At 50.5% G+C, this 26,974-nt stretch overlaps 1 protein-coding gene across 3 annotated transcripts in view; it reads left to right on the forward strand.

Annotated features, from left to right (window-relative positions):
- The first annotated feature begins 73 nt into the window (after window positions 1-73).
- The window catches only part of OPHN1 (oligophrenin 1), a 68,522-nt gene continuing 41,621 nt past the window's right edge, over window positions 74-26,974 (forward strand). For 2 of the 3 annotated variants that reach the window (XR_001413479.1, XM_014955216.1), the window contains exons 1-2: window positions 109-262; window positions 22,163-22,258. Coding sequence is in view for 2 of the 3 variants with exons in the window: in XM_014955216.1 (XP_014810702.1) it covers window positions 109-262; window positions 22,163-22,258 (250 nt within the window). In the remaining variant the exon portion in view is untranslated. Of the gene's footprint in view, window positions 263-22,162; window positions 22,259-26,974 lie in introns of all 3 variants that reach the window. The other variant, XM_014955215.1, reaches the window with a different exon arrangement.

The raw sequence follows: 26,974 nt of genomic DNA on the forward strand, positions 1-26,974 counted from the left end.
GGGCCGGGGCGGGGCCGGGGCGGCGGCATGGCCGCCCGGGGCGGAGGGAGGGGGCCGTAGCCGCGCCCGCATCGCGGCGGTGGCGGTGGCGGTGGAGGCGGAGGAGCCATGGGGCACCCGCCGCTGGAGTTCAGCGACTGCTACCTGGACAGCCCCGACTTCCGAGAGCGGCTCAAGTGCTACGAGCAGGAGCTGGAACGGACCAACAAGTTCATTAAGGAGGTCATTAAGGACGGCAACGCGCTCATCGCCGCCATACGGGGTGAGCCAGGCGGCGGCGGCGGCAACAACGGGGCCGGGAATGGGGATGGAGGTGGGGGGGTGTTGGGGGGACGCTCGGTGGTCTTCAAGCTGAAGGGGAGCGGGAGGGGCCCCGGGGGGCCGCGTTCTGGCCGGCCCCACTGGGGATGTGCCGTTGGGTACCGGGGATGTGCCGTTGGGTACCGGCGCTGCTCCGGGGGATGGGGCCTCTCCGCCCCCCGGCTGAACGGGCTTTCTCCTTCTTGAACGTCAACCCCTCAGACGTGTTTCTGGAAGCCCACCTTCGGCTTGGTGGTCCCCGAGCCTCATATCCCCCTCCCCGCGACGCCTGGCAGCTGCCTTCATTGCCTCCTGTCCCCCAAACCCGGTCCTTGGCAGCTGCCTTCATCACCAGCATCGCATGGGGGTGGGCTGGCAAGGCCATGGGGGGCAAATTCTGGCCCCCGTCACGCCTGGGTGTCCATCTGGAGGTGGCCCTGCATGGGGACAGGTCGGACCCCATCGGGGTGACACCGCCGGTGTCGCAGGGCACCGGCCACCGAGCCCGTTGAGCTCTTCCTGGCACCGCCTTCGTTTAAGGAGAATAATGTCGTGTTTGGGAAAGGCGCTGGATTATTTTGCTTTGGCACAGAATGGGTGGAGCGTGGCCAGGGCAGGACATGTCACCTCGTCACCCAGCCCTGCTTCCCTGGGGTGGCCCCACTGCAAGGACGAGAGGGCTCCATCCAGAGATACTCCTTAGTCCTTCTGTTGTTATGGGTGAATTATTCTTTTATTTTAACAATGATGAGAATTTTTTACAATTAAATGTCGACTCCAGTGTTGACTTTAAGGGAGTCACTTGTTCAGAAGGACTCTGGGAGACCATCAGAGGTACCTGGGCCAGGTTGTGTCATCTGAAACTGCACAGTCCTGTGTGTTTGACGCTTTAATGACCTGTCCTTCTGCTTAGATTCCTCCTCCCCCCCCAAAAAAAACAACCCAAAAACCTATAGATATATTTTTCCTGTGTCATCTCTCACATCTAAGCTGCATAAAAATATGGCCAAAGGTGTACGGCAGAACAGCAGCTATGAACGCTGCCCTTGCATCAGCCCAAGTGAAGAAGAATGAAAAAAAATTAGCGGGGCAGCCTCTGATCATGCGCTGTTTTTCTTGCCAGCTGGTTGGTTTTTAGTTGGTATTAATAGGTTTAGCGGCTGCCCTTTTGTTAAGAATAATTCAGAGCTTCCTCGTTATCAAGGCCGTGGCTGGAATAGCCTGTGTTTGCCCATCTGGAAAACAGTGAGGACAAAAGCTGGTGTGACTGAGACAGCGGACGTCATAGGGCTGTAAGATGCTAAAATCTACTACAAAAAAACCCCAAACTGAACCCAAATCTCTGCTCAGTCCTGGGGAAAAAAAAAACAGAAACAAAAAAAACAAAGCGATTTCAACAAGCCTGCTTGTTAATGTAAATACTTCGCTTTTGCCTCATGGCTTTGGTCAAAACTGTTTCCCTTTTTAATGTTTGTAAACCCTGATGTTGCGCTTGGAGTAGGGATGTGAGAGGATTTTGCTGGGTCAGCAGACCCGTCCCAGTGAGGCTGAGCAAAGAGGAAGGGAAGAAGTAGAAGGAAACTGAGTCCACCCAGACAGCGCAGATAACCCCCCAGAACTGAGGAAAGCCCACATTTCTTGCCTGAAATGCTCAGGGGGGTGGTTTTGTGCTGTTTTGTGGGGTTTTTTTAAGAGCACAGGTGAACCAGCAGGCAGGGGGTGGTCTGGCAGAGCAGACTGCTGGGCACAGCACCCCTTCCCATCCAGTTAACTAAAAAAATATATATATATATTCTAGGATTTCCTGTCTGAACCCAGTCCATGTGGGAGTGTGGATGGGAATTTGGGGCTACTCACTGTCCGTTTTCTAAACACCTTGGGCTGATGATTCATTTCTGCTTCTTGGCAATGCTGTGGGATGGACCTGTCTCACAATAAATCGGAAGCAACGGTGATGATAGTCTTACCAGGAGAGAGAGGGAGATTTCTTCATCAAGGGTAAAGGGTTAATTAATGGTGATTGTTCCAATTGGAGTTAACCTGTCCAGAGGTCCCTTCCTCTGCCTTACCCTTTTGATGGGTGAGGCACCCTCTTGGTTAAACCTTTGGCCAAACTGTTCCAAGCTACTGACTCACTCCCCGAGTTCAGACCTCTGCTGACTTTACGGATGTATATATTGTCTGCTTTGTTTGCTGATTAACTAATGAATAAACTCCAGCGTAAGATTTAAAGCAAATCAAGTCCCCAGTTTTTTTGCTTGGGCTTGTAGGCATGTCAGACACCTGCTGTCTCCAGCTGGCCAGCCCTCCGGCCGGACGCCACGATGGGAAACTGCCGAACAAAAGGCTCGGGTGCAGCACGCTCTGGATACAAACACATGCACCCGCCTAAATTATGCAAACGCAGCAATGCTCGTGCAGGCTTCCAAGAAAAGAAATGCAGTTCCCCATTCCCCATCGTGGGGAAAATAGGCTCTTTAAATGGGCTTTACGTGATCTGCCATAAGCACGGCCCGCGCTTAGACTCAAAAACCAGCCCAAAGCTGTCTTTTATCTTCCGTTTGCCAAGTAATAGCGGGGGAAAAAGGTAGTTGTGACTTTATGTGGGGTTCTGCAGGACCATGTAGGGGAGAAAAAAGTGAGTGTGACTTTATGTGGGGTTCTGCAGGACCATCAGTTCATGTTGTGGGTGAAGCCTGGTGGTTTTGAGTCATCTGCGATACGTAGCACGTATGTTGTTCTTTTCTTGGTTGCCGGCAGTGTTCTTATAAAAACTGTCCAGCCAGTTAAAGTTGTTGGGTAGTGAAATATCAGGAGTGTTCCAGCAGAGTCTCTAGAAGGTAAAATTAAAAAACCCACTTGGTGTCATTTTATTATGTCAGCAGCACAAGCCAGGCATCCGACACCTAATGAGTGCTACTTCAATGACTTCTATTTGGAGGTTTTTGGATGTCTTTTGACTTTTTTGTAGCCCTTTTGCTGGTAGATTAATTCACCGTAATTGTATTTGTAGAAAATTAATACGTGAACGTGGGTGCAAATTTTTTAAACAAGTCATTCAAGTACCGTGGAATTGTAAATGCGTAATATTAAATGCTTCCAGTAGGATATGTCTAGCTGGTAGGCGCGCTGTTTTAATTAAATGGATTGCTTGTTTTACAAATGCACGTACTCCCTTCCATTTCCCAGTTTTAAGCCCGTTCACTCCATCCCACCCGTGGTCAGGGATGGTGAGTGGTGAATCACTGCGAGTGTGACCTGGCTGTGATGTGCTGTGGGCAGCAGTTTTAAGGCAGCCACATCTTTACTCCAGACTTGTTTACTGGTGTTTATACCCAGTGGTCTGGCGGCTCGCTGTGACCCGTGCCCTTCCTCAGAGGAGAATTCCTCTTGATCTGGATGAAGAGTCGTTTAATCCCTTTCCCTCGGTGATTCCCACGTGTGGCACGCACCAGTGGCTCAAGTGCCTGGCGCTTTCATAGAATCATAGAATCATTCAGGTTGGAAGAGACCCTTGGGATCATCAAGTCCAACCATCTACTCCACCCTACAAAGTTCTCCCCTACACCATATCCCCCAACACCACATCTAAACGTCCATTAAACCCATCCAGGGATGGTGATTCAACCACCTCCCTGGGCAGCCTATTCCAATGCCCGACCACTCTTTCTGTGAAAAATTCTTTCCTGATGTTCAGTCTAAACCTACCCTGTTGAGCTTTCTCAAGGAGTGAAAGCTCAGGGGAACCCTGCTCGTGGGTGTCCACCAGCTATCCTAGAGAAGAGGAGAGGCGAGTCGCCCTTTCCTGTAGGAGAAGGCATGGCATGGCTGTCTGCCAGGGAGTCCATCTGTCAGCACAGCTTGGGGGCATTGGTCCTGCTGGATGCAGAGCTGAAACTGCTGCTCCCGAGCTCCCAGCTGGGGAGACAAGGGCAGCAGGGACCCACAGCAGGGAGGACATGGGCCTCGATGAAGAAATTCATCCGCTTCTGAGCTGCCACTCCTCTTCAGAAATCTGTCGACTTCAGCTTCCCATCAAATTTCTAATGAAAAGCTGAACTTGCCTTCCCTTTCCCTTCCCTTCCCCGAGCTGGGGAGAGGCTGGAAGCGCAGCCAGGGCTGCGGGGTAAGTGCTTTCCCAGGCAGCAGGGCTTCCCCGCCTCTGGCTCCTCTGCGGGGAGAAGCAGGAGGGAGGACTCTGAGGAGGGAGGACTCTGCCCGCTGCGGTTGTGCAGGGGCCAGGGCTGGAAACCATCCCTGGAAAGCCCTTCCTCTGCTGGGTCTGCGGTGGGGCAGAGCCAGGAGCAGCTCCTGCCTGGGTTTGCTCGGATGGGGGAGCGAGCCGAAGGAGGGATTCCAGCAGCAGCCGTGGCTTGTGCTGCTCCAAAGCAGGAGGTTTGTCTGGGGGTTGCAGAAAGCCCCCCCTCAGCTGCCCCAGACCACAGAAATGGGAAGGTTTGTGCTTGTGGTTTCAGTCGTGCCATCCCGCTCCACGGAGGAGGGGAAAATTCAGCTCCCCATGGTCTGCTACGTGCCTCAGTTTCCCCTTTTGCAGAGCAGGTAGGGTTTTGTGTGAAGCAGGGGGGCTGTTACCCCAGTGAGGGGTGCACTTCGGTGCCTTAAACTCCTCTTGCCTTTCAAGGAATTAAGCGAAACTGGTTCCACCCCACCCACCCGACTGACATATTACCTGCTGATATAAATAAAATAAAATACCATGGGTGAAGCCCTCCCGAGTACCGTGCAGCTCCCCACGTTCTGGTGTAGCTCCTCCCAGTCACTGCTGCCTTTAAGTGTGTTTTTTTTTTTCTCTTGCTGACTGAGAAACCCCTGGCAATTGACTATACCTGGGACACCATGAGGTGACTAAGTATAAGGTTGTGACAAATGAGAAATTAAACTGACTAAAGCAGAGAAAAATACTGTTCATTTGTAATAATGTTGGGCGTGAAAGTCAGTGATAGCAAATAAGTTACTTTGAAGCAAAAATGTGAGTTATTTTAGTTATAAAGTTGGCCGCGTCCCTTCTTTTTCGTGCCAGGAGTACGCAGAGTCGCTGGCAGTGCCAAATGATGGTGCTGGTCCCGTACGTTGCACTGGCCGGGGAGGAAGAGGAGCTGGGAGGTTAGCCTTCCTCCTCAGGGCTGATGTGGCCGGCCAGCATCTTCACCTGAGGCACAGTTCCTTGGCATTCCTTGGGCCAGCGCTCCTTTAGGGCTGCTTCGCTCGTCCCTGAAAGCAGGGCTTGGAAACATGCCTTGTTTAGAGCGTGGTGGGCTGGTGTCCATCCCCTTGGGCTGGTGTCCATCCCCTTGGGGTGGCCACCAAGGACCCGTCCCCAGCAGCAGCTGTGTCTTGGAGCTCACAGCCCCATGCCGTGGTGGCCAGCACTGGTGTCGCAGACAAAACTGGTGGTGGGTTCCATGCTTGAGGCCACAAACAAGGACATCAGGAGTGGGTGACTGTGTAGCATCATCGTTGTTGTAAGAATGGCTTCTTCACAGCATTTTCTGTCTGTGGCTCAATACTTGGGTCTTTTTGGAATCTCTCCTGCTCGCCCCACTCTGCTTTGTGTGTGGTAATGCAAAACCATCTATTTCCGCCTGGTCTTTGATCTTCTTTTGCAATTATATATCAAATGGAGTTTGAGAAATGTCAAGTTGAGCCTCTTTTTATTCATGTATAAGTGCTGCAATGGTGTAAACTGTCCTTTGAAGCTGGAAGAGCTTTGAGTTCTCATGCAAATGTTGCATACATGGTTTTGAACTTTATTTCTGCATTGCATAAAGCTTTGCAGATTGCTTCTGACTTTGCATGTTAATTAACCAGCCTCCCCAGGCAGTGCAAGTGTTTTATCCTGAAAGGCTAATGTTATAAAGGAACGGGTAGAGGCGTCTATGCCTGCGAAGGAAATGGTAGTCTGTAACAAAAGGGACTGGGTGGGCTTCTCCCCTAGAATTGGGGAGAATGGGGGACCCAGGGAAGGTCCCACCATCATCCTCTTCCCCAAAGGTCCATCACCGCGGTGCTGTGTGTGGGAATTCACTGGTTGGCTTGGGGGACTCTGTGGCCTCAACGTGGCAGACCTATTCTCGACAAGCTTCTGTGCTGTTGTTAGAGGTGGTGCTTGAGAGTTTAAAGCCTTGGAGTGTAGAAAGCAGAGTGTTGACACAATGTGGTATTTTAATGAGATTAAAGCAGCCTTCCAATGGTCCGTCTGCCCAGGTCCCGCAGAAAGCCCGTGTGCTGGTTCATGTAGAGTCTGTAGAGACAAAGGCTTGAATCTGTCACTATAGTGTGTCACAGCCAGATACTGGTTTTTGTCTATGTCCAAACAAACCTAAAGCTTCTCTGGAAAAGGAGGAAGAGGAATGAGTCTGTCCCACGCGTGCCCTTCTGCTGGCGCGAGAAAGGCTGCAGCTCTCCAGGCAAACATTAGCTCTGCACTCCAGGCAGAGCTTGGCATCGAGGAGCCTGCATTAAAAATATCCTGTCCCACAAAGACAGCTTAGTTGTGAGCCAGCATATGGCACACTAATGAAGATGTGCATAGAAATTGTCCGTGTGGATGCACAGAGAGGCCTTCTGTCTGGTGGAAAAGCACTCGTTAAACTGCCCAGTATAACCCGGGGAATCTGGAGTCCAAACAAGACTTGTATAAGCAGTTTCTCTGATGCCACTGACTAGGTGAGTGTGAAGGGGCTGGTCGTGTGCCCGGGTTGGTAATGCAGCTGCTGCTGAGCGGATCTGACTTCTTGAAGATGGATCTATCCTTTTCTTTCTCCTCCGGTTGTCTCCTGCAGTATCCTGCTGCTGCGCCCCGGCAGTAGTCAGTGCCTCTTCTCTCTAGTCACAGGCGACAGGACGAGAGGAAATGGCCTCAAGTTACGCCAGGGGAGGTTCAGGCTGGATATTAGGAAAAAATTTTTCACCGAAAGGGTTATCAGACATTGGAATGGGCTGCCCAGGGAGGTGGCTGTGGCACCATCCCTGGAGGTGTTCAAAAGACGGGTTGATGTAGTGCTGGGAAGTATGGTTTAGTGATGGTGTTACTTTTTGTGTGTTGTGCGGGTGTCTGTTTTTGTCAGTGAGGTTGACGGTTGGACAAGATGATCTTTAAGGTCCCTTCCAACCTAGAAGATTCTGTGATTCTGTGCCCAAGCCTTGACTTGAAAGGGTGCAGGATCCTGTCCTAGTAGGCACAGCTCTCCGAACAAATTTGCCCTGGTTGTGTATAATCAGCTGAATAAGATCTCCGTGGCCTCGTTAGCTTGGCTGGTCTGCTATCCTTGCGTTTGGAGATGGCAAATGATGAGCTTAGAGGGAACCTGAGCCTGGAGCTGCAGATGGAGCAAGGACTGAACACTCCTGCCCGGAGCGGGGCTGAGCTCAGCCAGGTATCAGCATCGCTGCCTTCAGTCACCTTCCAAATGAAGGATGTTGGGAGAAGCATTGCAGAGAAGAAACCCAGATGCAGGTCTGTTGCGTGTTCCCTCACGCTTTCCCACCAAAGCATCCCTAAAGTCTTTTGTTTCACTGTGGACCTGTTTTTCCACCCGTGCTGGTGGCCCTGGGAGGAGCCGCCTTGGGCTGACCGTCCAAAAGGGGATGGCTCGCTGCTGGAGGGACACCTTCCCCCTTGCTCCTGGAGCACATTACTCCATAGCAGCTGGTGTTAAGCTGTTTCTGGACTTTAGCAGGGGAAAAATGACTTGCTGGAAAATACATCACTCCACTCTAGCAATAATGTATTCTCCTTGTTCTTGTCCGCTCCTTGCTGGTCTTCTCCATTCTCACTGGGGATTTCATCCAGTAAGGGCTCCAGGTACTGCTGATAACTTTTAAAATTTTCTCCTAACTTCTCAGCTCTGAAGAGACATCAGACCTATATCCTGCTTAAAAACAATCAATTGCTTTAGGGTGATATTGTGCACACCTAGACATCTCCTAGACCGAAACCAAATACACCCAGTAAGTTAAAAGCATTGAAGACATTGAGGATCCTCTGCAAAAGAGATATACACGGAACAAAAATGTCTTTTTGAGGATCTGGAGACCAATGTGCTCCTTAGTATCACTGTGCTACAGTGCTGCAGGCTGTGGCTTGCACCATCTCATGGCAGTGGTGATAGCAGGAACACCTGGAAGCTGTTCACACAGAGACCTTGGGAGGCCTGGAGTAGATAAACTCCGTGTGTGTGTGTGTGTATGTGTATCTGTACGTGGGAGAGACCACAGCGTTCTGCAGTGCTGGTAACACACAATACCATTTGCAGAAGTGATACTGGAAGTACTCCAGCATCATTGGCCTAATAGGATGTGCATAACACTATCCACCAAATGCGATTCCTTCCACTGAAAAAAATCACATCACCTTTTTTTTTTTTTTTTTTTCCTCGATGGGAGTGTGTCTCTGCCTTTGAGTGGAGGGGAAATTCAAACTCCCCGTCCCCTGCAGCAGCTCAACTTGCAAAAAAAAAATTTCTGTGTCTGTATATCAACTCAGTGGACTTCAGCTCATGTTCTGCCGATGCCGTGCTCCCTGGCAAGCATCCATGCTCTGTGGGCATCCTCAGGACAGGTAGGAAAAGGGGATTCTCTTTGCAGCCAGCAGACGATGAAGCAGCTTGTTTTCCTGGGCTGTAGGGACTGTGCACACAATCTAGGGCCTCAAGTTGGTGCAAATCTAAACCAGACATGCTTTAACCAGAAACTAAAAACAATAGAAAAAAAAAAGAACAAACCCTTCCAAAAAGCCAACCCTCCCCCCAACTCTAAAGCCGTATCTTCGGATGCAGGCAGGAAAGTCGAGGAGCATGCACAGTATCTGCCTACACCAGTTGTGAGGCATATCTTACCCCTTGTTTTGGGGCTCGGTGATGTGTTTTTGTTAGATTTGGCAGCAGCACCACGCACCAGCCCTCTCCCTGCCAGCGCAGGGGTGGGTGATCCGGCTGGACCAGCCCTGCTCCAGCTTCAAACAAACCAATGCACAGTGTTTTGTGATGGCTTTTTCCAGCCTAATCAGTGCCCCCATGTCTTTCCTGAGAACTTTGGGGCCAGGGCAAGAGGTTAAGTCGTTTTCATGTGTTTAAGTATATTTTTCTTCTTCTTCTGCCACACATGAGACGTGCAGAGAGCTTTTCATCCATCCCCTGTTGCCTTTCCTGGCTCCTTCCCTGGGAGGATGTGGGTGTTATCCCTGATTTGTAATGTGTCTGACAGCCCACGGGCTCCCAGCAGTGCTGCTGCTGACCAAAGAGTTTCCTCTTGAGTCACTGTGTCAAGACTCAGCTTTTCTGGCTTTTGTCTTGAGACATTTTTGGAATATTTTATGAATTCTGTTGGTGGCACACTGGTAGCTACACATGTGGCGTCCCACGTTCGCCCACAAGATTTTCATGGGTGGCTTTTAGATACGGTACTTAGGGATATGGTGTAGGGGAGGACTTTGTAAAGTAGGGTAGATGGTTGGACTCGATGATCCCAAGGGTCTCTTCCAACCTGAATGATTCTATGATTCTGTCCCCCTGTGTCCCAGCCCAGCTTCGTGGAGCAGCAACAACAGCCCTGCTCGTGCCACATTGTACCTGCTTAGAAAACACGGCTCTGGCACCCATCTCTGGCTGCCCAGCTGTGGATCTGTTCTGTGAGGAGGAGCTGGAATGCCAAGGCGGCTCATTTCTCCAGCAGAAAAAGGGGCGAGAGCGTGCCATGGATGCTGGGCTGTGGTCCTGGGTGCTTCCAACGCGGTGCCTTCACTGCAGGGAACGCTGCCCTTCAGCACGGCCTTTGAGATGTACAAAGCTTCGACACAGTTTGGAGAATGGTGAGGTTTATAGGAAAAAAGGACAAACTTCTTTCCTGCAGACCAGCAGTGCTATTTTAGAGATGCTGAACACACCGAAGTGAGAGCTGCTTTGAAACTGCGAGTGACATTCAGCAGGCGGCAATTCTAAGCATTAAATCAATGCTGCAAAAGCATAAACCTATTTGAGTTTCTGACGCAAAGAAAAGCTTTTGGAAAATTCTCATTTTTGTTTTGGTGACGGTGGACTTTTCTGTGGTGGCTTTTGATGTGCTTTGCAGACTCCTCACCGCTGTGGGCTGAGCTCCCCCTCTGGGACCGGCGATCCCCAGGTCGTGCTGCCTTTTCCTTTCTGGGGCACGTTCGAAAACTGCCTTTGTGACCAGCATCTTTTTTTTGTCACCGAATTCTCCATGAAGGTGAACGTGCAGTCACGAGTTGTTCATATGGTGATAAGAGCAGCTGAATGGCCTGTGATAAAGTTTATAAAGATAAGTGAGCCCAGGTTGCTCTCTGTAGCATGTTCTCTCTCCTTTTTTTTTATCCCGTTCTTCCAGCCAAGACTGATTATGAAGTGGTGAGGCTGGATATTTTTAAAACAAGAGTAATTTTATTAATCTTACTAAGCCTTGTAGCTGGAGAACAGGGGACACGACCTGTTCCTGTGCCTTCAAGTGATGAACTGGGCACCTGCAGGGTGTCAGGGGACCCTCTGGGGTGGAGGCACACAGCCGGACCTCCGAGTCCTTGTGGGCTGTGGGGCTTGAGGAGGTGGGATAACTTTTGGTGAAGGACACCTAACGATGCCCTGCAGGGTGGGTGGCTTTAGGTGGGGTGAAGGTGCCCAGGGGGCTCCCAAGTGGTCCTGGCTGGCATGAGATGGGTCGTGTCCGCACTGGCAGCCCTGGAGCAGGAGGGATGCTCGTTCCTCCCTGCACTGAATGGCTTCGGATGGCTCTTAAGCGACTGGAGAGTCTTCCCCTTGTGCCGTGTGTGACTCATCTGGCCTCCTGCCTGGTCCTCTCTGCGCCCTTATCGAAGGAAACTCTGAAATCATCGCGTGCCGGGGGAGCGAGCTGCTGGCTCCTCTCACTCCCCGAAGCCGCCTGCGAAAGCGCTTGCTTTTAACTGGCCTTGCCCCTGCCTGGGAAGGGTGGCCGCTGGAAAGGCGAAACGAGATGCATCTGATGGCTCTGCAGATCATAAGATATCTCTGTGGGGATTGCTAATGCTCTGCCCCGGATAAGAGTTCTGTTGTTTTCATGTTTGTTTTCTCTGTGTTCGTACTGCTTGTCCAGCGGGGAGCCGCGGCTCTTGGAGCACACCCTCTCCCGCTGCTTACGCCAAAGCGGCCGTGCCAAAAGCTTGCTCGGATCCTCTCGGAGCCGGGGAGCTCCGGGCAGCCTGAAGCACCACAAGGATTCGTGCAGCTCTGCCCTGTCCTTACTGACCAGCTCACTTTGCAAGAGGTTCTCCTGGTGCCCCGGGGAGGTGAGCTGCTCAGCCTGAGAGGAGAAAAAAATCCATTTGTTTTCCATGGCTCGGCTTTTTTGGTTTCTTTTCAGTTTTCAGAGAGTCTGTCCTTTATTCAGCATCCCTAAACCTCGTCCCCAAGGGTTGGAGAAGGCTGTTAGGAACTGGCCCCCATGGGATGGTGAAATAAATAGGTATATAAATAGGTGCAGTGGGCAGAGCCACTTGTGAGCCTCACCCTGCTTCCATCTGGCCTCCTGCTTGAATTGCAGCCCCAAGATTGAATTGTGCCCACAGTGATGCCCAGCTGCCATGGCTCACCTAACACTGCCATCCCTTCATCTTGAGGCAGCCTGGGAGTGCTCCCCTGCAGGGGACAGGCCTCCAACAGCCTCTGTACTTAAGTTTGGAAGGAAAACATCCCCGTGATGCTGCCCTCAGAGTCCTCTGGTCACAAATTTGGGAGCTGCTGACTGCCCCAGCGCAGGAATGCCATCCTCTGCGGTGCTGGTACCCGCAGAGCCAGGTAGCTGGATAAGCATTCCCCTCGTGCTGTGGCTCTCAGCAGGTTCTTCTTCATTTGCTTGAGTTTACTACACTCCAGGATGGTGCTGAGCAGTTCACTGTTGTAGTGATGGTTGGATTTGGGCACTACGTGGTCTGAAATTGATGCAGGTGTAGCAGCAACCAGCCCCCGCGGTTGGGATTTGGTCCATGGTGGACCAAAGGGCTGCGGTGGCTTTTTCTCCTGGGTGAAGCTTCTCTGCATCTGCAACCTTTTGAGCATTTGCTCAAAAAATAGTTATTCCTGTTGGAGCTCAACTGAGTGATGAAAATGAGTTTTATAATGGAAATGTGCTGTGTGGGACTTGTTTGTATCAGTGAGGGGCAGAGCTTGACTGTGGGCTGTGTCACCCCTGTCCTGGAGCTGTGCTGAGCCTGCTGCCCACAGGCGTATCTTCCTGGCACCCTTGGGTGCTGGGTTCAGGTGGTTTTCATAGAATCATAGACTGGTTTGGGTTGGGAAGGACCTCAGAGATCATCCAGTTCCACCCCCCTGCCCTGGGCAGGGACACCTCCCACTAGACCAGGTTGCTCCAAGCCCCATCCAGCCTGGCCTTGAACCCCTCCAGGGATGGGGCAGCCACAGCTTCTCTGGGCAACCTGGGCCAGTGTCTCACCATGCTCAGAGTAAAGAATTTCTTCCTAATATCTAATCTAAATCTCCCTTCTTCTGCATCCCCTTAACTCGACTAACATACAAAAACCAAGTGATTTCCTAAATGGTCAGGCTTTGCTGGGAGCTGAATCATGAACGAAGGAATTCCTGTTGTGAGAGTTTGGGGTAAAATAACATGTGAGACGTGCTGGCTGCAGCCATTTGCTCCCAGCACCTTTGGTCTTCTGGGGTGGTGGGACCTCTTCTTAATGCGACTTATCTGTAAACCTGGGGGTTAATATTAGTGGAGAAAACTTGGTCGCTTCCCCTCTGACATACTGGGTAGATGTTGTGGCATATATATTTGGGACAAATAATAGTCGTAGTATTTCTTAATGCTCATTTCAACCTTTCTGCTGATTTCTAAGGCTGCTAATCTTTTTTTAACTTCGTTTCAGTTAGCCACGTGTTCTGGGCCGTCTGCCTTGTGTCTTTTTCCAGTTTCGCTGCAGGAACTCCTCCAGCTTTACAGGGCTGCGAGATCGCTAGGAAAGGCCAGAAAAACGCCAGAGGTGAAAAATTATCCTTTGAGGAGTTCAGGCATTCAAAGTGTAGTTTTACCTCTCGCTCATCGTGAGGAGCATTAAGGGAAGTGCTGGTGCCAGCACTTCGTCCTGCTGCTCTTTATGGGGAGAGCACGCAAGGATCTGTGCGCCTGCTGTCCCTGCCTGGCCAGGGAGGAGGGTGTGCTGAAGGTCCTGCACTTCGCAGGAATTTAAGATCATCACTGTCCTGGAAGCAAAAATTATAAAAAATAAATCTGTACACTGTCCTTTATAAAAACAATTAAAATACGGCTTAAGTGTCGTTCTCCAGGAAACCAGTACAGCACAGGAAGGACACAGACCAGTTGAATCGTGTCCAGAGGAGGCCACGAAGATGCTCAGAGGGCTGGAGCCCCTCTGCTGTGAGGTTGGGATTGTTCAGGCTGGAGAAGAGAAGGTTCTGGGGAGACCTTAGAGCAGCCTTTCTGTACCTAAAGGGGCTACAGGAGAGATGGGGAAGGACTCTTGATCAGGGAGTGTAGCAATAGGACAAGGGGTAACGGTTTTAAACTGAAAGAGGGGAGATTTAGATTAGATATTAGGAAGAAATTCTTTGCTGTGAGGGTGGTGAGGCACTGGAACAGGCTGCCCAGAGAAGTTGTGGATGCCCCATCCCTGGAGGGGTTCAAGGCCAGGTTGGATGGGGCTTTGAGCAACCTGGTCTGGTGGGAGGTGTCCCTGCCCAGGGCAGGGGGTGGGAACTGGATGATCTTTAAGGTCCCTTCCAACCCAAACCGTTCTATGATTCTACGATAACCCAATGGGTGTCACTGGGAGAATGGTCTGTTCTGTGTCTTTGCTTTAAAATGTGGCTTTGGTGTCTTCTCTTCCTGATCAACAGTATCTATCACTATGAAGGTCTAAGGAAGAAAAGTTATGCTAGATAATTAGCGTGCACTTAATCAGAGGTAGGAGAAGAATGCATCATTCTCCCCAGAAACTGTAACCTGAATACTCACTCCCAGTTTTCTCCAAAACAGACCAATATACCCCAAAACTGTGTTATCCTTCCAACCTTGCTTGTTTGCTTTTTGGTTTGTTTGGTTTTCTGAGCTGATATGTTGCCTGACTTCTGAGCTGTTGATGAGGAGACCAGAAAAGCCTCTCTGTGTGTTTAACTTCCTTGATCTTCGATCCAGCATAGTAAGATTTGCCAGCTTTTCTGAAGTGTGACAGGTAGGGTATTGCAGGTTTCCATCGGTCCATAAGGGAGATGAGACGAGCGTAAGGAATATATGATAAATTTAAAGAATTGCTGTGTTGGTCTTTTTTAATTAAAGAGTAAATAAAAAAATAAAATAAGCCTGTTGAGCAAGTTTGTGCGCTTACCACAAGGTTGCCTGGGCAAGGAGCAGAATTTAGGAGAATGGAAAATTAGGTTTAGGAGAGGATACAGAAATTGGGCAGGGGGAAAGTGGGAGGGTGATGTGTAAGTTTAGGTAATGGTACAAGGGGCAGATAAGCAGCTCGCCAAGCAAAAGGCCTCTAGGTTGGGAGAGTTACTGAAAAATGTATTTATACTTGAATCCCAGCCCTGCTCTTCTCCCTGGAGCCTGTGCTGGATCAACTGCAGAAGTGCTGTGGCAGTTTATAAAAGATTTTGTCAGTAAAGGGCTGATTAGAAAAGATAAATGTATAGCAGAAGTATTAGACATTCAGTAAATTCCTTTGCAAGAGATTTGTAAAGTCCAGCTAAATATAGCAAGTTATTTTTAGAAGTCGGTGCTGGCCATTTACTTCTGGCAAGTGGAAAACCCTTGTCAGTGTGTGAAAAATGGCCTTTGTAAAACGTGTCAGTATTTCTGAATCCCCACAGCATCCAGAAAGCCTTCAGGGGTGCTCGGAAACAACTCGCTGTGGGTTAATGCAGAGCACTGTCTACACTGTACTGGGCCGGTTTTTAATTACCTAATGATAAATATCTCTCGTTTATGGAGCAACAGGCCTGCTATTTTCCTTGCAAGATTTTTTTGCTATTTTATGCAGCAACAGGGCTGCTATTTTCCTTGCTTGTGTCAATTTGTGTAGCTTTGGGACTACCTAGAAGGCTGACCCGGAAGATTATTTTTTTTTATTATTCTTCTCATCTGAAAAAATCAACATGTTTTTGTGTTCAGGCAGCTGTAGAGTATTTAGGAGTGTTCTGTGAGTCAGGACTCATTACTCACGTTCCTAATGGCACATCTGGGCTCAGTCGGGGTAACTTCATTGATTCAGAGTTGAGGTATTTTGGTGGGACTTCATGCACACACTGAGTAAATACAAGGGATCGGAGCAGAATCCAGCCCCTGGGCCAAACACTTTGTGTGTTGGCTCATGAAGCTTTGCTGCAAGTACAGAGGAGGTGATGGGTCAGGTACCACGTCCAGAACCTCATCTCTGGGGTGGCAGCATGGATGAACTCCCATCTCCTTCATGATGCAACTCCCTGGGAAATTCTTCAGTGGGAGTCGGTAACAATGGGCACATTCTTTTCCCTTCAGGGATCACAGCCCTCTCATTTGCCTGCTGGAGGAAAAACTGGTATTTCTCATGTTCTGCATGTCCCGTTGCTCAGCTCTCCATGAGGAAGCAGAAAATGTTCCGTAGTCACCAAGCATTGAGAGGAAATGTAGGTGCATCATCAGCTGCTGTGCATCAGGGTCTTGCGACATTCCCTTGAAAAACTGGATTTCCAGAGCTCAGTTCCTAACCCTAAAAATTTGTTCTTGGCTTAAAATGTTCTTATTTAAGTACAGAATGAAGTTTTATTGTCTTCTCTTTGTTTGCTTATTTGAAAGAAAAAAAAAAATTGTGTGGCTGGTTTTGATATTTCTGTTTTCGAGTTGGAGAAGAGGAAAGCAAGCAAAATACAAAAATGGAGCTCCTCCTTATGTTTGCTCTGTTTATTTGCATTGCTGTAGCTCCAAATCCTTTGGGGTTTTTCCTTATTTTTCCAGCTTTGAAGGAAGATTTTGACGGTTACAAGTACAGGGATGGATGGTTGAAGCTGCTGGCGAGTTGCTCTGGGCAGGGCACCTCCACGCTGAGGTCTGGCAGAGACAGAAGCTTTGGAGCAGCTTGTTTCTGTGCCTCAGCCCAGGCGAGGAGACCAGTTAAAGTCCCTTCTCGCCTTCCAGTGTGGACAGGGGTGTCCCATCCCCTTCCCAGGGACAGGACAGGGACACTGCAGGCTGTCTTGGTTCAGCTATCCATGCTTTTGCCTCTTTGTGTGTAGCCTGGTTGGAGACAAGTGAAATTAAGCGCTTTGTTTCACTGACTGGTGATTGCTATGGTGACGGGGTGAGAGGTTTTGTCATTTTTATTTTGTTTTCTCCTTAATTTGCAGTGCCCTGTGCAGGGAGCAGCGTGTGACTGAGGTTTAGCCAAAGAGCTGCTGAACCCACTGCCCGTTTGGCCCCTGAGCTCCCGGAGGAGCAGTGATTTTTGCCTGGCTGTTCCCTAGGGAGGCGTAGAGATGGTGTTGGATTTACCAAGCACTGCACAGCTAATAAAATGTAAAATAATTGGGTTAGCCAGGGGATGTTTAGGTGTGAATAACCTCTGTGAGGGTAGGGGCGGGCTGGTCCTGGCAGATGTGGCGTGTGCGCTCTGTGACCAGTCTTCTACACAGTAGGAGCTTTATTGTTGGTTTGGTTTGGTTTTTTAAAGTGTTTATTTCTAAAAATCCTCCTGCTTTCTCTCTGTACCTCTGTGACATCCAACATCACCTTGTGTCCCTGTGGTATTAGAGGAGGTGGTCCAAGCATGTCGCTCCTTTTCTGCCGCGCAGAGATCCCAGTGGTCCCTGTAGCTCTCACCGGTGGGTTGTCACTGACACTTCTATTTCCATGTACTCAGGGATGTGTTTTCCTCTCTTGGCAACAGGGGACCATTGCAATCACACAGATAGAAAGTTAAATAAGTGTGACCCTCCTCTGAGGAGTGCAAAGCTAATTAAAGAAGTGCACCTGTGACATCTCGAGCATCACAGACCCTTGAGCAGCACCTCCGTGCCCATTCTCCAGCCACATCCTCTCGTCCCCGTGGCAGCATTAGGTGGTACAAAGGGCTGTGTCCCCCCCCACGGGGTCTGTCGTGTGGAGATGGTTTCCTATTTTCAATTATAACCACTGGGGGGAAAAAAGCAGCACCACAGCCCATTTTAGGGCTCCCAGATGTAATCTATGCTTTTGCAGAAGCCCGTGGGTTTTGTAAAAATAGCAAATTTCTTGTGTTTGCAGTCTTTGGTTGTCGATGGTTGCTGTGGAAGGTTGAAATGAGGATCCTCACTAGGTCTTTGCTGAGCTGGCTGTGGGGCACATCCCTCAATAGCTGCGGTCTCTGGAGGTGTGTTTTTACGTACATAAATACAACCAGAATGGTGTTGGTGTAGCTCTTAGGGCTGTAGCGCGGCTGTAGCTGGCACTGCTTCCCTCCCTCCTGCCGGGCACAGCTCAGCTGGGGTTATTCTCTGCAGAGAGATGGGACTTTATTTTTACTAGAAGAGTAAATTGTTGTGGCCGCAAATTGTGAAAGTTGGCATCGCTTCCTGAACGCCGTAAGGAAGGAGAATCCTAGAGGGTTCCTGATCGAATTAGTTTCGGTGTGTTTCCACAGAAATGGGCTGAGCTGTACAAGAGCAGGCAGGATCCTTTGGAGATGAGACTTTTCAGGCTGTTTGCAGGAATACCCCTGGCTTGGAAGCACAGTGTTATTCCTCCAGTGATGGTCCGGTTCTCCACACACCTTCCTGGTGCTGTGTGAGCAGGACAGACCCTGCAGCCACCTCTCTCCAGCCCTCACCCTCTCTCCCTGCTGCTGGGATTTGGGTGTTTGGCAGCCGTGTGTTTGTATCAGGGGGGAAAAAAACTTCCTTGTGTCTGTTAAAATGAGGGATAACATGGGCTTATCTCTCCCGGTGTGGAGATGTAGCCCAGTTTTTTCCACGTGGTTGATCTCTTCCTCCCCAACTCCAGCTGCTGGCCGCAGCGGCCCCTTCCTGCTGTCAAGCTGCTTTCCTGCAGCTCATCCCTCTCTCCCTGACCCCCCCCCCAGCCTTGTCCCCATCCTCTGGTGTCACCACGCCACCATTTGGGAGCCCCTGAGGGAGGGGGTGACTTCCCACAGTGCATGGTACCAGTGCTGGACCCCACAGGGACACAGCACCCCCAGGCATGAGCATCTTCTGTCCCCTCCGTGGCTGGTGCCAGCAGGCACTGCTGCAGCAGGGTCAACCACAGAGTCATCCCTATGTTAATTTCCCAATTAACACCCCATCGTCATTATAACCTACATAATACCACAGCAGTACCCTACGCTGTCTGTCCGGTGTGGATATATAGGATTTGTCAGAAGCCAGTGTTCAGCCAAGGCTCTGTACGTGTGAAGGACGAGTCACGTTGGTCTGGAGGAGTCTGGTTTCCATTAAACGCTCCTCAGGAGCCACGCCAGGCGTTTGCAGCACTGCCTCTCCCTCCAGCATGTCCTCTCCTCTCCTAACCCTACATCTTCCACACTTGTATTTCTATGGTGGGGTCTGCACATGGTGCTGGGCAACCGCCCCGGCCACCCCAGGGATGTCCTTGTTGGCTGTCACCTTGTCCTGGCCACCCCAGGGATGTCCCCGGTGGCTGTCCCCTCAGTGTGGGACAGCAGGGATGGCTGCCACCTTCAACAGCCATTAGCTCCAGGTGGCACGGTGGGGTGAAGGCACACAGTCACTGCTCGCAACCAGGGCTTCCTATACCTGACTTTGCTGAAGGTGAGGATGAGGATGGCTCCCCAAAATGAAAAAATTTCCTTGTGCCAACCAAAACCAAGCAGCGCTGGACTAATGAAGGGCCTCTCGTTGTTTTTTTCACTCTTAAGCTAATGTGAGATGTGGTTTCCAGCATGTCCACCTGAATTTCCTTCAGCTAGAAACTTGGAAAATAAGCTTTCAGGCAAGACAACATTGTGAAAGGAAAATGTAACTTTAGTCAGCTATACCGTTTCTTTTTTTCCTGGTTAAAATTTATTGTGTTTGGCTTTTCCAAACCCTCCTCTGCTCTTTCCCTACCCCCTGTTTCTATAAAACCCAAAAGGCAAGCAGCTCGCCAAGGACCGTTCCTCCGATGCTGGGACTAAACGCTGTGCTGACACATGCCATGGAAAACCAGTGTCTGCCAACCCTCTGTCCCCTACCATGGCATTTGTACCCACAGGGACACATGCCACCGGTGGAAGGGGACAGATGGACGCTAGAGAGAGGGACAGACACCAGCTGGGGCAGGCAACGGAGATGGATCCAGTGGAGGTTTGGGAGGGTGGGATGCAAGGAGCCTCCTCAGGTGCCACTGGCCTTCAGAGGGGCTGCTCAGGTGGCATTTAAAGGGGGTGATTGAAGTTCACCCACCAACAAACGCAGCTGAAGTGCAAGGAGAAGCTGGGCAAGGGCCACCAGCAGCATCCAGGGACGACGACGAGCGTTTGTGAGGGGACAAACAAAGATTCCCCTGAGCGACAACTCAATGAGAGCCTCCGGCCCTGGCCTGAAGCGAACGCTGCGGGGACTGAGAGTGAATTATTTGCTGAGGTTTTCCATCAAATCAATGACATCATTCTGTGCTGGAGTTCACCCATTTACGCGCTCTCATACCGCCCCCCCCCCTCCAGCAGCTGTGCTTAAATAGCCACATTCAGGCCTGAATCTGCCCATTCAGGAGCAAAGGTTTGACCCGTCGGAGGAAACTGCTGAACGAAGCTTTTGAGGGGAAAGCAGGGACTGTGTGCTCTTCGAAGCCATGCTCCTCCCCAGGATGGGGACCTGGCTGTCCCCACGTGCCACCATGGCTTGGGGAGGGCCAGGGGTCACTGGGATGCTCCTGACCTAGGGACAGGGGAAGAAGAGCAGCCTGGGGACCTGCTGGGATCCTACACAGGCCACTTGATTTCTTTTCCCAACATCCAATTCAGCGTTTTCTAATTTTTCTCTCCCCTTCACAGCAGTGTTTCGGAAAACCCCATGTTTGCCCCCGTGGTGATAAGTTCTTTTGTCACTGAGTCTGCAGTGGAAAAGAACAAAAAAAAATACACCCTGATCACAATTTTTCTTGGGCTAGAAATGCAGGGGGGTGCCTCCTCACTAATTCACACCTCATTTTTGGCTGTTAGCTCCCCCCAGCTGATGCCAGAAGTGATGGTTCTTGTCTTATTTTTTAAACAAATAGACAAATTAAAAAAAACCCAAGCAAACAAACTGTGTTACACAGAATTGTGCTGTTAGAGCAATCTTTCCCCTGGTTTGCCCAAGCTGGGGAGTGTGAGCTGGTTGCACGTTCACGCCTGTGCCCTCACGTCTTCCACACTCCCAGCTCCCTGAATTTCAGAAAGCGCCGCCGCTGTGCTGGAGTCCAAAATTAGAGAAAACAGCAACATAAATCAACGTATAACATTATTCCTTTGCTTTCGTTTTATTTTCCACATCCTAGTCCCTAAGGTCAGGCAAGTTGAGCCTCCTTCTGTTTGTATCTCGAGTATTTGCTGTTGGAGAGAGACTAACCCCCTCCAAAAAAAATGTATTTTAAGTTTGTGCAGGAAGATGTGGGAGAAGGACTGTTTTTTTCCTGGGGTAAAGTGTTACCTAGGGCTGTCACAGCTGTCACTAGGTGGGTGATTTTGGCTCTGGGGTCTGCTGCGTGGTCACTGCCCCGTCCCGGCCGCGGTTCCTCTGCCAGTCTCAGCAGCCGCCTGCACGACAACGGAGCCACTGACGAAGCTGTGAAGCAGTCACACCAGGATGCAGAGACACAAAGGATCCTTTTTGGCTAGAAACTTCTCTGGAAAGTCCAAAAATAATTTGGGCTGAGCTACCAGCCGCCATCAGGAAGCGCCTTTGCTTCGAGACTGAAGGTTTCTTCATCGACGGGCCAGGAGCAGGTCCCAGGGCCATCTGCAGCCACGCTGCCAGGCACAGCTTGGGCACCGTCAGGCTTCTCTGAGGGCCTCTTTGTGTCTCTGACCCCCTAAAGAGGGGCAGTTATTTTGGGTCCTGTCTTTCTGCCGTTTATTTTCTGACTCTACACATTTTTCTCCTGTCTAATGAATCACTATGAGCAGCGAGAAGCCCGTCTGATGGTCTCCCTGCTCCGAGGAGCTGTGCTGGTGCGTGTGTGGCACCGGGGACACCTACCTCTCTGAAAACATTCTAATGGTGGTGGTGAATGCTGTGTTTGAAGCTGCATCTTTTCCTGCAGGGGAAATGTCTCAGTGTCTCTTTCCCCCTACCATAAAAAAGACATCGAGGTGCTGGAGTGGGTCCAGAGAAGGGCAACAAAGATGGTGAGGGGTCTGGAGAACAAGTCTTGTGAGGAGAAGCTGAGGGAGCTGGGGTTATTCAGCCTGGAGAAGAGGAGGCTGAGGGGAGACTTTATTGCTCTCTCCAACTCCCTGAAAGGAGGGTGTAGAGAGATGGGGGTCGGTCTCTTCTCCCAAGTCACAGGCAACGGGATAAGAGGAAACGGCCTCAGGTTGCACCAGGGGAGGTTCAGGCTGGATATTAGGGTTATTAATCCTTGGAATGGGCTGCCCAGGGAAGGGGTTGAGGCACCATCCCTGGAGGTATTTAAAAGATGGGTTGACATAGTGCTTAGAGACATGGTTTAGTGATGGTTTTCTATCAGTTAAGTTGATGGTTGGACTAGATGATCTGAAAGGTCCCTTCCAACCTAGACAATTCTATGATTCTATGATTTTTCTAACCACCTCGCTATAGTTTTGTTCCATTCAGGCTAAATTTCTAAGGCTTTGCAAAACAATTGTGAAAATACACAACCTTATTGCTCTGTCCTTTTCCAGGTTACTCGTCGGCAGTACAGAAATTCTCCCAGACTTTGCAGTCCTTTCAGTTCGACTTCATTGGTGACACACTAACGGACGATGAGATCAATATTGGTAAGTTTTCTTCTTCTTGATGCAAACTTTCAGTAACTGAGACAGTCTCTCCTTTCGGAATTCGCCTGCCCTGATGGTTTTTAAACATCCTCAGGAGCTGGGTTCCTCGGATGCCAGTCAGCTGTTCCACCGCGTATTTTACAAAGTTGAACTTTCACGGGTAGAGTTTCACATTCCTAATTCAGCGGATAATTTGTGGAGGTTTTCCATGGCTCCAGCCCTGCTCTGTGCTGCCAGTTTCTGGGGACGATGGCGGTGCAGCAAGCCCCCTTTCCCAGTGCTGCAGGTGGAGAGGGAACACGTCTCCTGCTCCAGGCAAGTGCTGCTCCTAAAGTTGCCTTTGTTCTGCTGAAGATGCCTTTCAAAAACAAAGTGGCCCCTGCACTGCCTTCAAAAAGGGACCAGGCTGCAAACTGCCTGGAAAAATGAATTGCTGGATGTTTCATTGTATGGAAAATAATGGCCGGTCTCTGCCTTCGCAGCAGGGAAGCCTGTGGCACCAGTGTGGTTCTGCTCCCCGCACATCTGTTTGGGGATTAGCAGTCCTGAAGCCATTTTACGTCCCAGTGCAACAACTGTGCGGATTACACAGCTGCCAGCTGCACACTGGGAGCAAAACTGAATGGCCTAAATGCCTAAACCCGGTGCTTTTCAAATTAATCCCGCTCTTGGCTGAGCTAGAGTTGAATGGCTGGTGTGTGGGTGCTGCGGTGGTGGCCGCTGGCAGGAGGGACAGCAGAAAATCCTCTCAAAGGGTTGACATGTTGACAGTAAAGAAGAAATTCTTTCCTGTGAGGGTGGTGAGATGCTGGAACAGGTTGCCCAGAGAAGTTGTGGCTGCCCCATCCCTGGAGGGCTTCAAGGCCAGGTTGGATGGGGCTTGGAGCAACCTGCTTTAGTGGAGGTGTCCCTGCCCATGGCAAGGGGGTTGGAACTGGATGATCTTTAAGGTCCCTTCCAACTCTAACCATTCTATGATTCTGTGTCCCCATGGGACAAAACTCGGGGGGGTCCTGCCTGGACTGAGGGGATGGGGCTACTTGTGGTGGGGGGCACAGGGCATCAGCCAGGCTGCTCCTGGGGGCTGAACATAGTGGGGAAAAAAAAGAACAAAACCCAAAGCTTTTTTCAGGCTGTTGTTGAAGAGCGGCTGCAAGTGTACAAGTGTAACATTGCTGATGTCAGGTCTCTCGGCCATCACCGAAAGGGGAAGGAAGTAAAGCCTGTTCTTTGGGTTGTTTTATTTAAAGCAGTTTAAAGCAGATTGCAGCTTGCCCTTCAAAAAATCTGATTTCCTCTATGGAAAGTCTCTAGGTGAAACCCACTGGAAATGAGTCAGCGTCCGAGTCTAATGGCGATAGAGGTACTGCCTTTCTCTGATTTCCTCTATGGAAAGTCGCTGGGTGAAACCCCCTGGAAATGAGTCAGCGTCTGAGTCTAATGGCGATAGAGGTACTGCCTTTCCAAACTCATCTCAATAAAGGAGGGGAAATCGTTGCCTTATAAATGCCCCTCCTGGGAGCAGAGGGATCTGAAGCAAACAGCCGCCCAAGGAAAGGAGCGTCCCTCCTCTCGGCTGGAAGGGACAAAAGCTCCAATGTCCTACACCCTTGTGCTGATCGTGGGAGGGGAGCAGAGCCTGCCGGGGGTGAGCTGGGGCAATGAGCCGCTGCGGTGCGGCCACGGCACTCGGTGGGTGAGGAAGAACCTCTGCAAACAACTGAGGTTGAATGGGGGGATCGTGGGCAGAGGAGAGCAGGAAGAGATCCCAGCAAATGTAAAAACACTCCGTGGTGAGAGGAGCAAGCTTCCGTTTTTGTTGGGGATTATTTGCCTTGCTTTTTCAAGATGAGGTTCTTGGTGGGCTGAGTTCCTCCTCCTGCCCCAAACCCCGCAGCGCCTGCGTCCCCAAAACAGCGGCGGGGCGTTGACATCTCCCTAGCAGCTCCCATCTCCTGCAAGGGTGCCAGAGATCTGCGTGGGAGTGTAGGAGCTCATTTGATGTGCAGGATATGGCAATGAAGGAAAACATTCCCAAGAACTTCTTATTGTACTTCGGGGAACGTGTTTGATCTGTAAATATAACTAATGGCGCACTTCTGTTTTTTTTATGTAGGCAGAGAGCAGGCTGACACCCCTGCACGTCGGGTAGTGGCTTTGAACACTGCAAGTGGGAGTCAGGACACAGACACTGGGTTGATGTTGTCTGTCGAGAGCACTGCTTTGCCCCCGGGGTGTTAATTGTGACAGATGCACCCTAATTACACAGCGGCTGCAGTCCCTGTGCCGGTCACCCACGTGGGACTCAGCTCAGCAGCTCCTCCAGAGATGAACGGAGTAATTTAAGGGGAGATTTAAATTAGATATTAGGAAGAAATTCTTTCCTGTGAGGGTGGTGAGGCACTGGAATAGGTTGCCCAGAGAAGCTGTGGCTGCCCCATCCTTGGAGGGGTTCAAGGCCAGGTTGGAGAGGGCTTGGAGCAACCTGGTCTAGTGGGAGGTGTCCCTGCCCAGGGCAGGGGGTTGGAACTGGATGATCTTTAAGGTCCCTTCCAACCCAAACCGTTCTATGATTCTACGATAACCCAATGGGTGTCACTGGGAGAATGGTCTGTTCTGTGTCTTTGCTTTAAAATGTGGCTTTGGGGTCTTCTCTTCCTGATCAACGATATCTATCACTATGAAGGTCTAGGGAAGAAAAGTTATGCTAGATAATTAGAGTGCACTTAATCAGAGGTAGGAGAAGAATGCATCGTCTGGTGGGAGGTGTCCCTGCCCAGGGCAGGGGGTTGGAACTGGATGATTTTTAAGGTCCCTATCAACCTGAACCATTCTATGATTTTATGATAATGAAATCAGATGGAGTGTTTCTCCCTCCCAGGCACAGGAACATGAAATCCTGCTTTTAAAGAGCTGATGCTCCTGGCTCTGGCCAGCTGAGTGACTCCCAGGGGTGACAGGCAGTGGTGGCCACCCTGCTGCGCTCTGCAAGGGTTTCCAAGCACTGACCCAGGCCAGCAGCATGCGTCCACCCCGGTGCTCCTGGGCACCACTGGTTTGGCAGCGGGGTGTACCCTGAGCTATGTGTTTGTGGTGCAAGGACAAATTCAGTGGGTTGCACTGCAACTGCAGCCAGAAAATGTGTGCCTGGACACATTTTCTGAGCAAGGAAAAAAAAACCACAACAACATCTACTGAAAATTTTAGGCACTGATATTTTTCCTCTAAGTTCTGAGCTGGATTCTCTTTCTCCCTGTGATAATTCCTTTCCTGGCTCAGGCTCCCGGTGTCTGTGCTCACTTCAGGTTCAACACCGTCCTGAGTAACCACAGAGAAAGTCAGCGTGTCGGCCCTGCGGTCGAGCATAACAAACTATGAGGACATCGCATGTGCTGGGCTCTGAAGCCCTCGCTCTGAAAGAGAACTCAGAAGTTACTGACTCATCAAGAAGGTTACGTTTTGATGATGCCAGCCTGAGGGACTGTGTCACGAGGCTGTGGTTTTTCCCCTTTTGTGTCTGTCTCAGCAACTGCAGCGTGAATCCTCTAACACTGGAAGCTCCTACTCGCTGGCTGGGCAGCAGCATTTTGGCTGGTTTTTAGCAGAAGGACAGGTCCTTCTTCTAAGGTACCGCCTGTGGATGAGGGGAGAGGGCCCTCAGCTTGCAGGCAGGGCACAAATGCATCCTCTCCCTTTCTCTGTGGGATGAGCTATTGCTGTATGTGCCTCCCTATATGTCTAACTTGTTTCCTCGTGCATTACCCCTGCCGTGCCAGGAGCTCTGATGCCAGCCAGGTGCTCCTGAGGTTCTTTGGTTTATTTTCAGACGGTTTTTAAATGGCTCAGCAGTGGTCAAGTGCCTCCGCGTGCTTTGCAGGGAGTGCAGGGTCTGAACCACAAGCACAAGGAACTCCTCTAAATTTTATAAGTCAAGCCATTCTGTGTTTTCCACCTGGCAATGGAAGGGTGAGCATGGAGCATCTGGGACCTGTCCCCAGCGCTGCTCCGAGCAGGACCAGCTGAGAGCAGAGCAGGGTGCTGCTCCCACAGCTGGGAGTGCAGGAACCTCTCCCAGCTAATTCCCAGGTAGTTCCCAGGTACAGTGGAGCAAACAGATCATTCCCTGCAGGAATCTGCGTAGGCAGATGTTGGCCCAGCCTTGTCTTACAGCCTCCTGGAAAACTTAGACTTTTGCAGTGCTCCTCATTTCAGTGCTCTGAGGGCTTTTCTGCTGCGAGAGATTTTCTTCCCTGCTACAAATTCAGCCCCTTCCTGTGTGGTTCTTCGGTGGGCAGAGAGAAAGGCTGAATATTCCCTCTTGGTGGTAACCCTGTTGGTGTGGGGAGAGTCAACTACGCCTGCCTAGTCTCTTTTTGTTCCCCAGGCTAAATAAACCTGTTTCAGTTCGTTCAAGGAAAGGTTTCGTATTATTTTTGTCGTAGTTGGGCTCCCAGAAAAGTGCAGATCAATGAGATATTTCTGTTTTAATTTTTAACATTTTGGGTAGTGGTGTCAACCTCTGTGAACATTTCTACACCTGCTGCCTTTCCTTCCTAGGTACACGGACTTTGTGCTTCGTGTCGCTGAATGTAATCTTTATGATTCTGGGCTGGTTTCATTTCACAGGCATATCTTGGTCCTAGAAAGCACCTGCAGCTCTTCCCAGCTCAGGCAGAGGTACTTGGCCTGTTCTGGTGCTGTCAGCAATGGTCCAGG

The sequence above is a fragment of the Calidris pugnax genome, unplaced genomic scaffold, assembly GCF_001431845.1.
Source record: "Calidris pugnax isolate Ruff unplaced genomic scaffold, ASM143184v1 scaffold38, whole genome shotgun sequence".
Classification (NCBI taxonomy): Eukaryota; Metazoa; Chordata; class Aves; order Charadriiformes; family Scolopacidae; genus Calidris; species Calidris pugnax.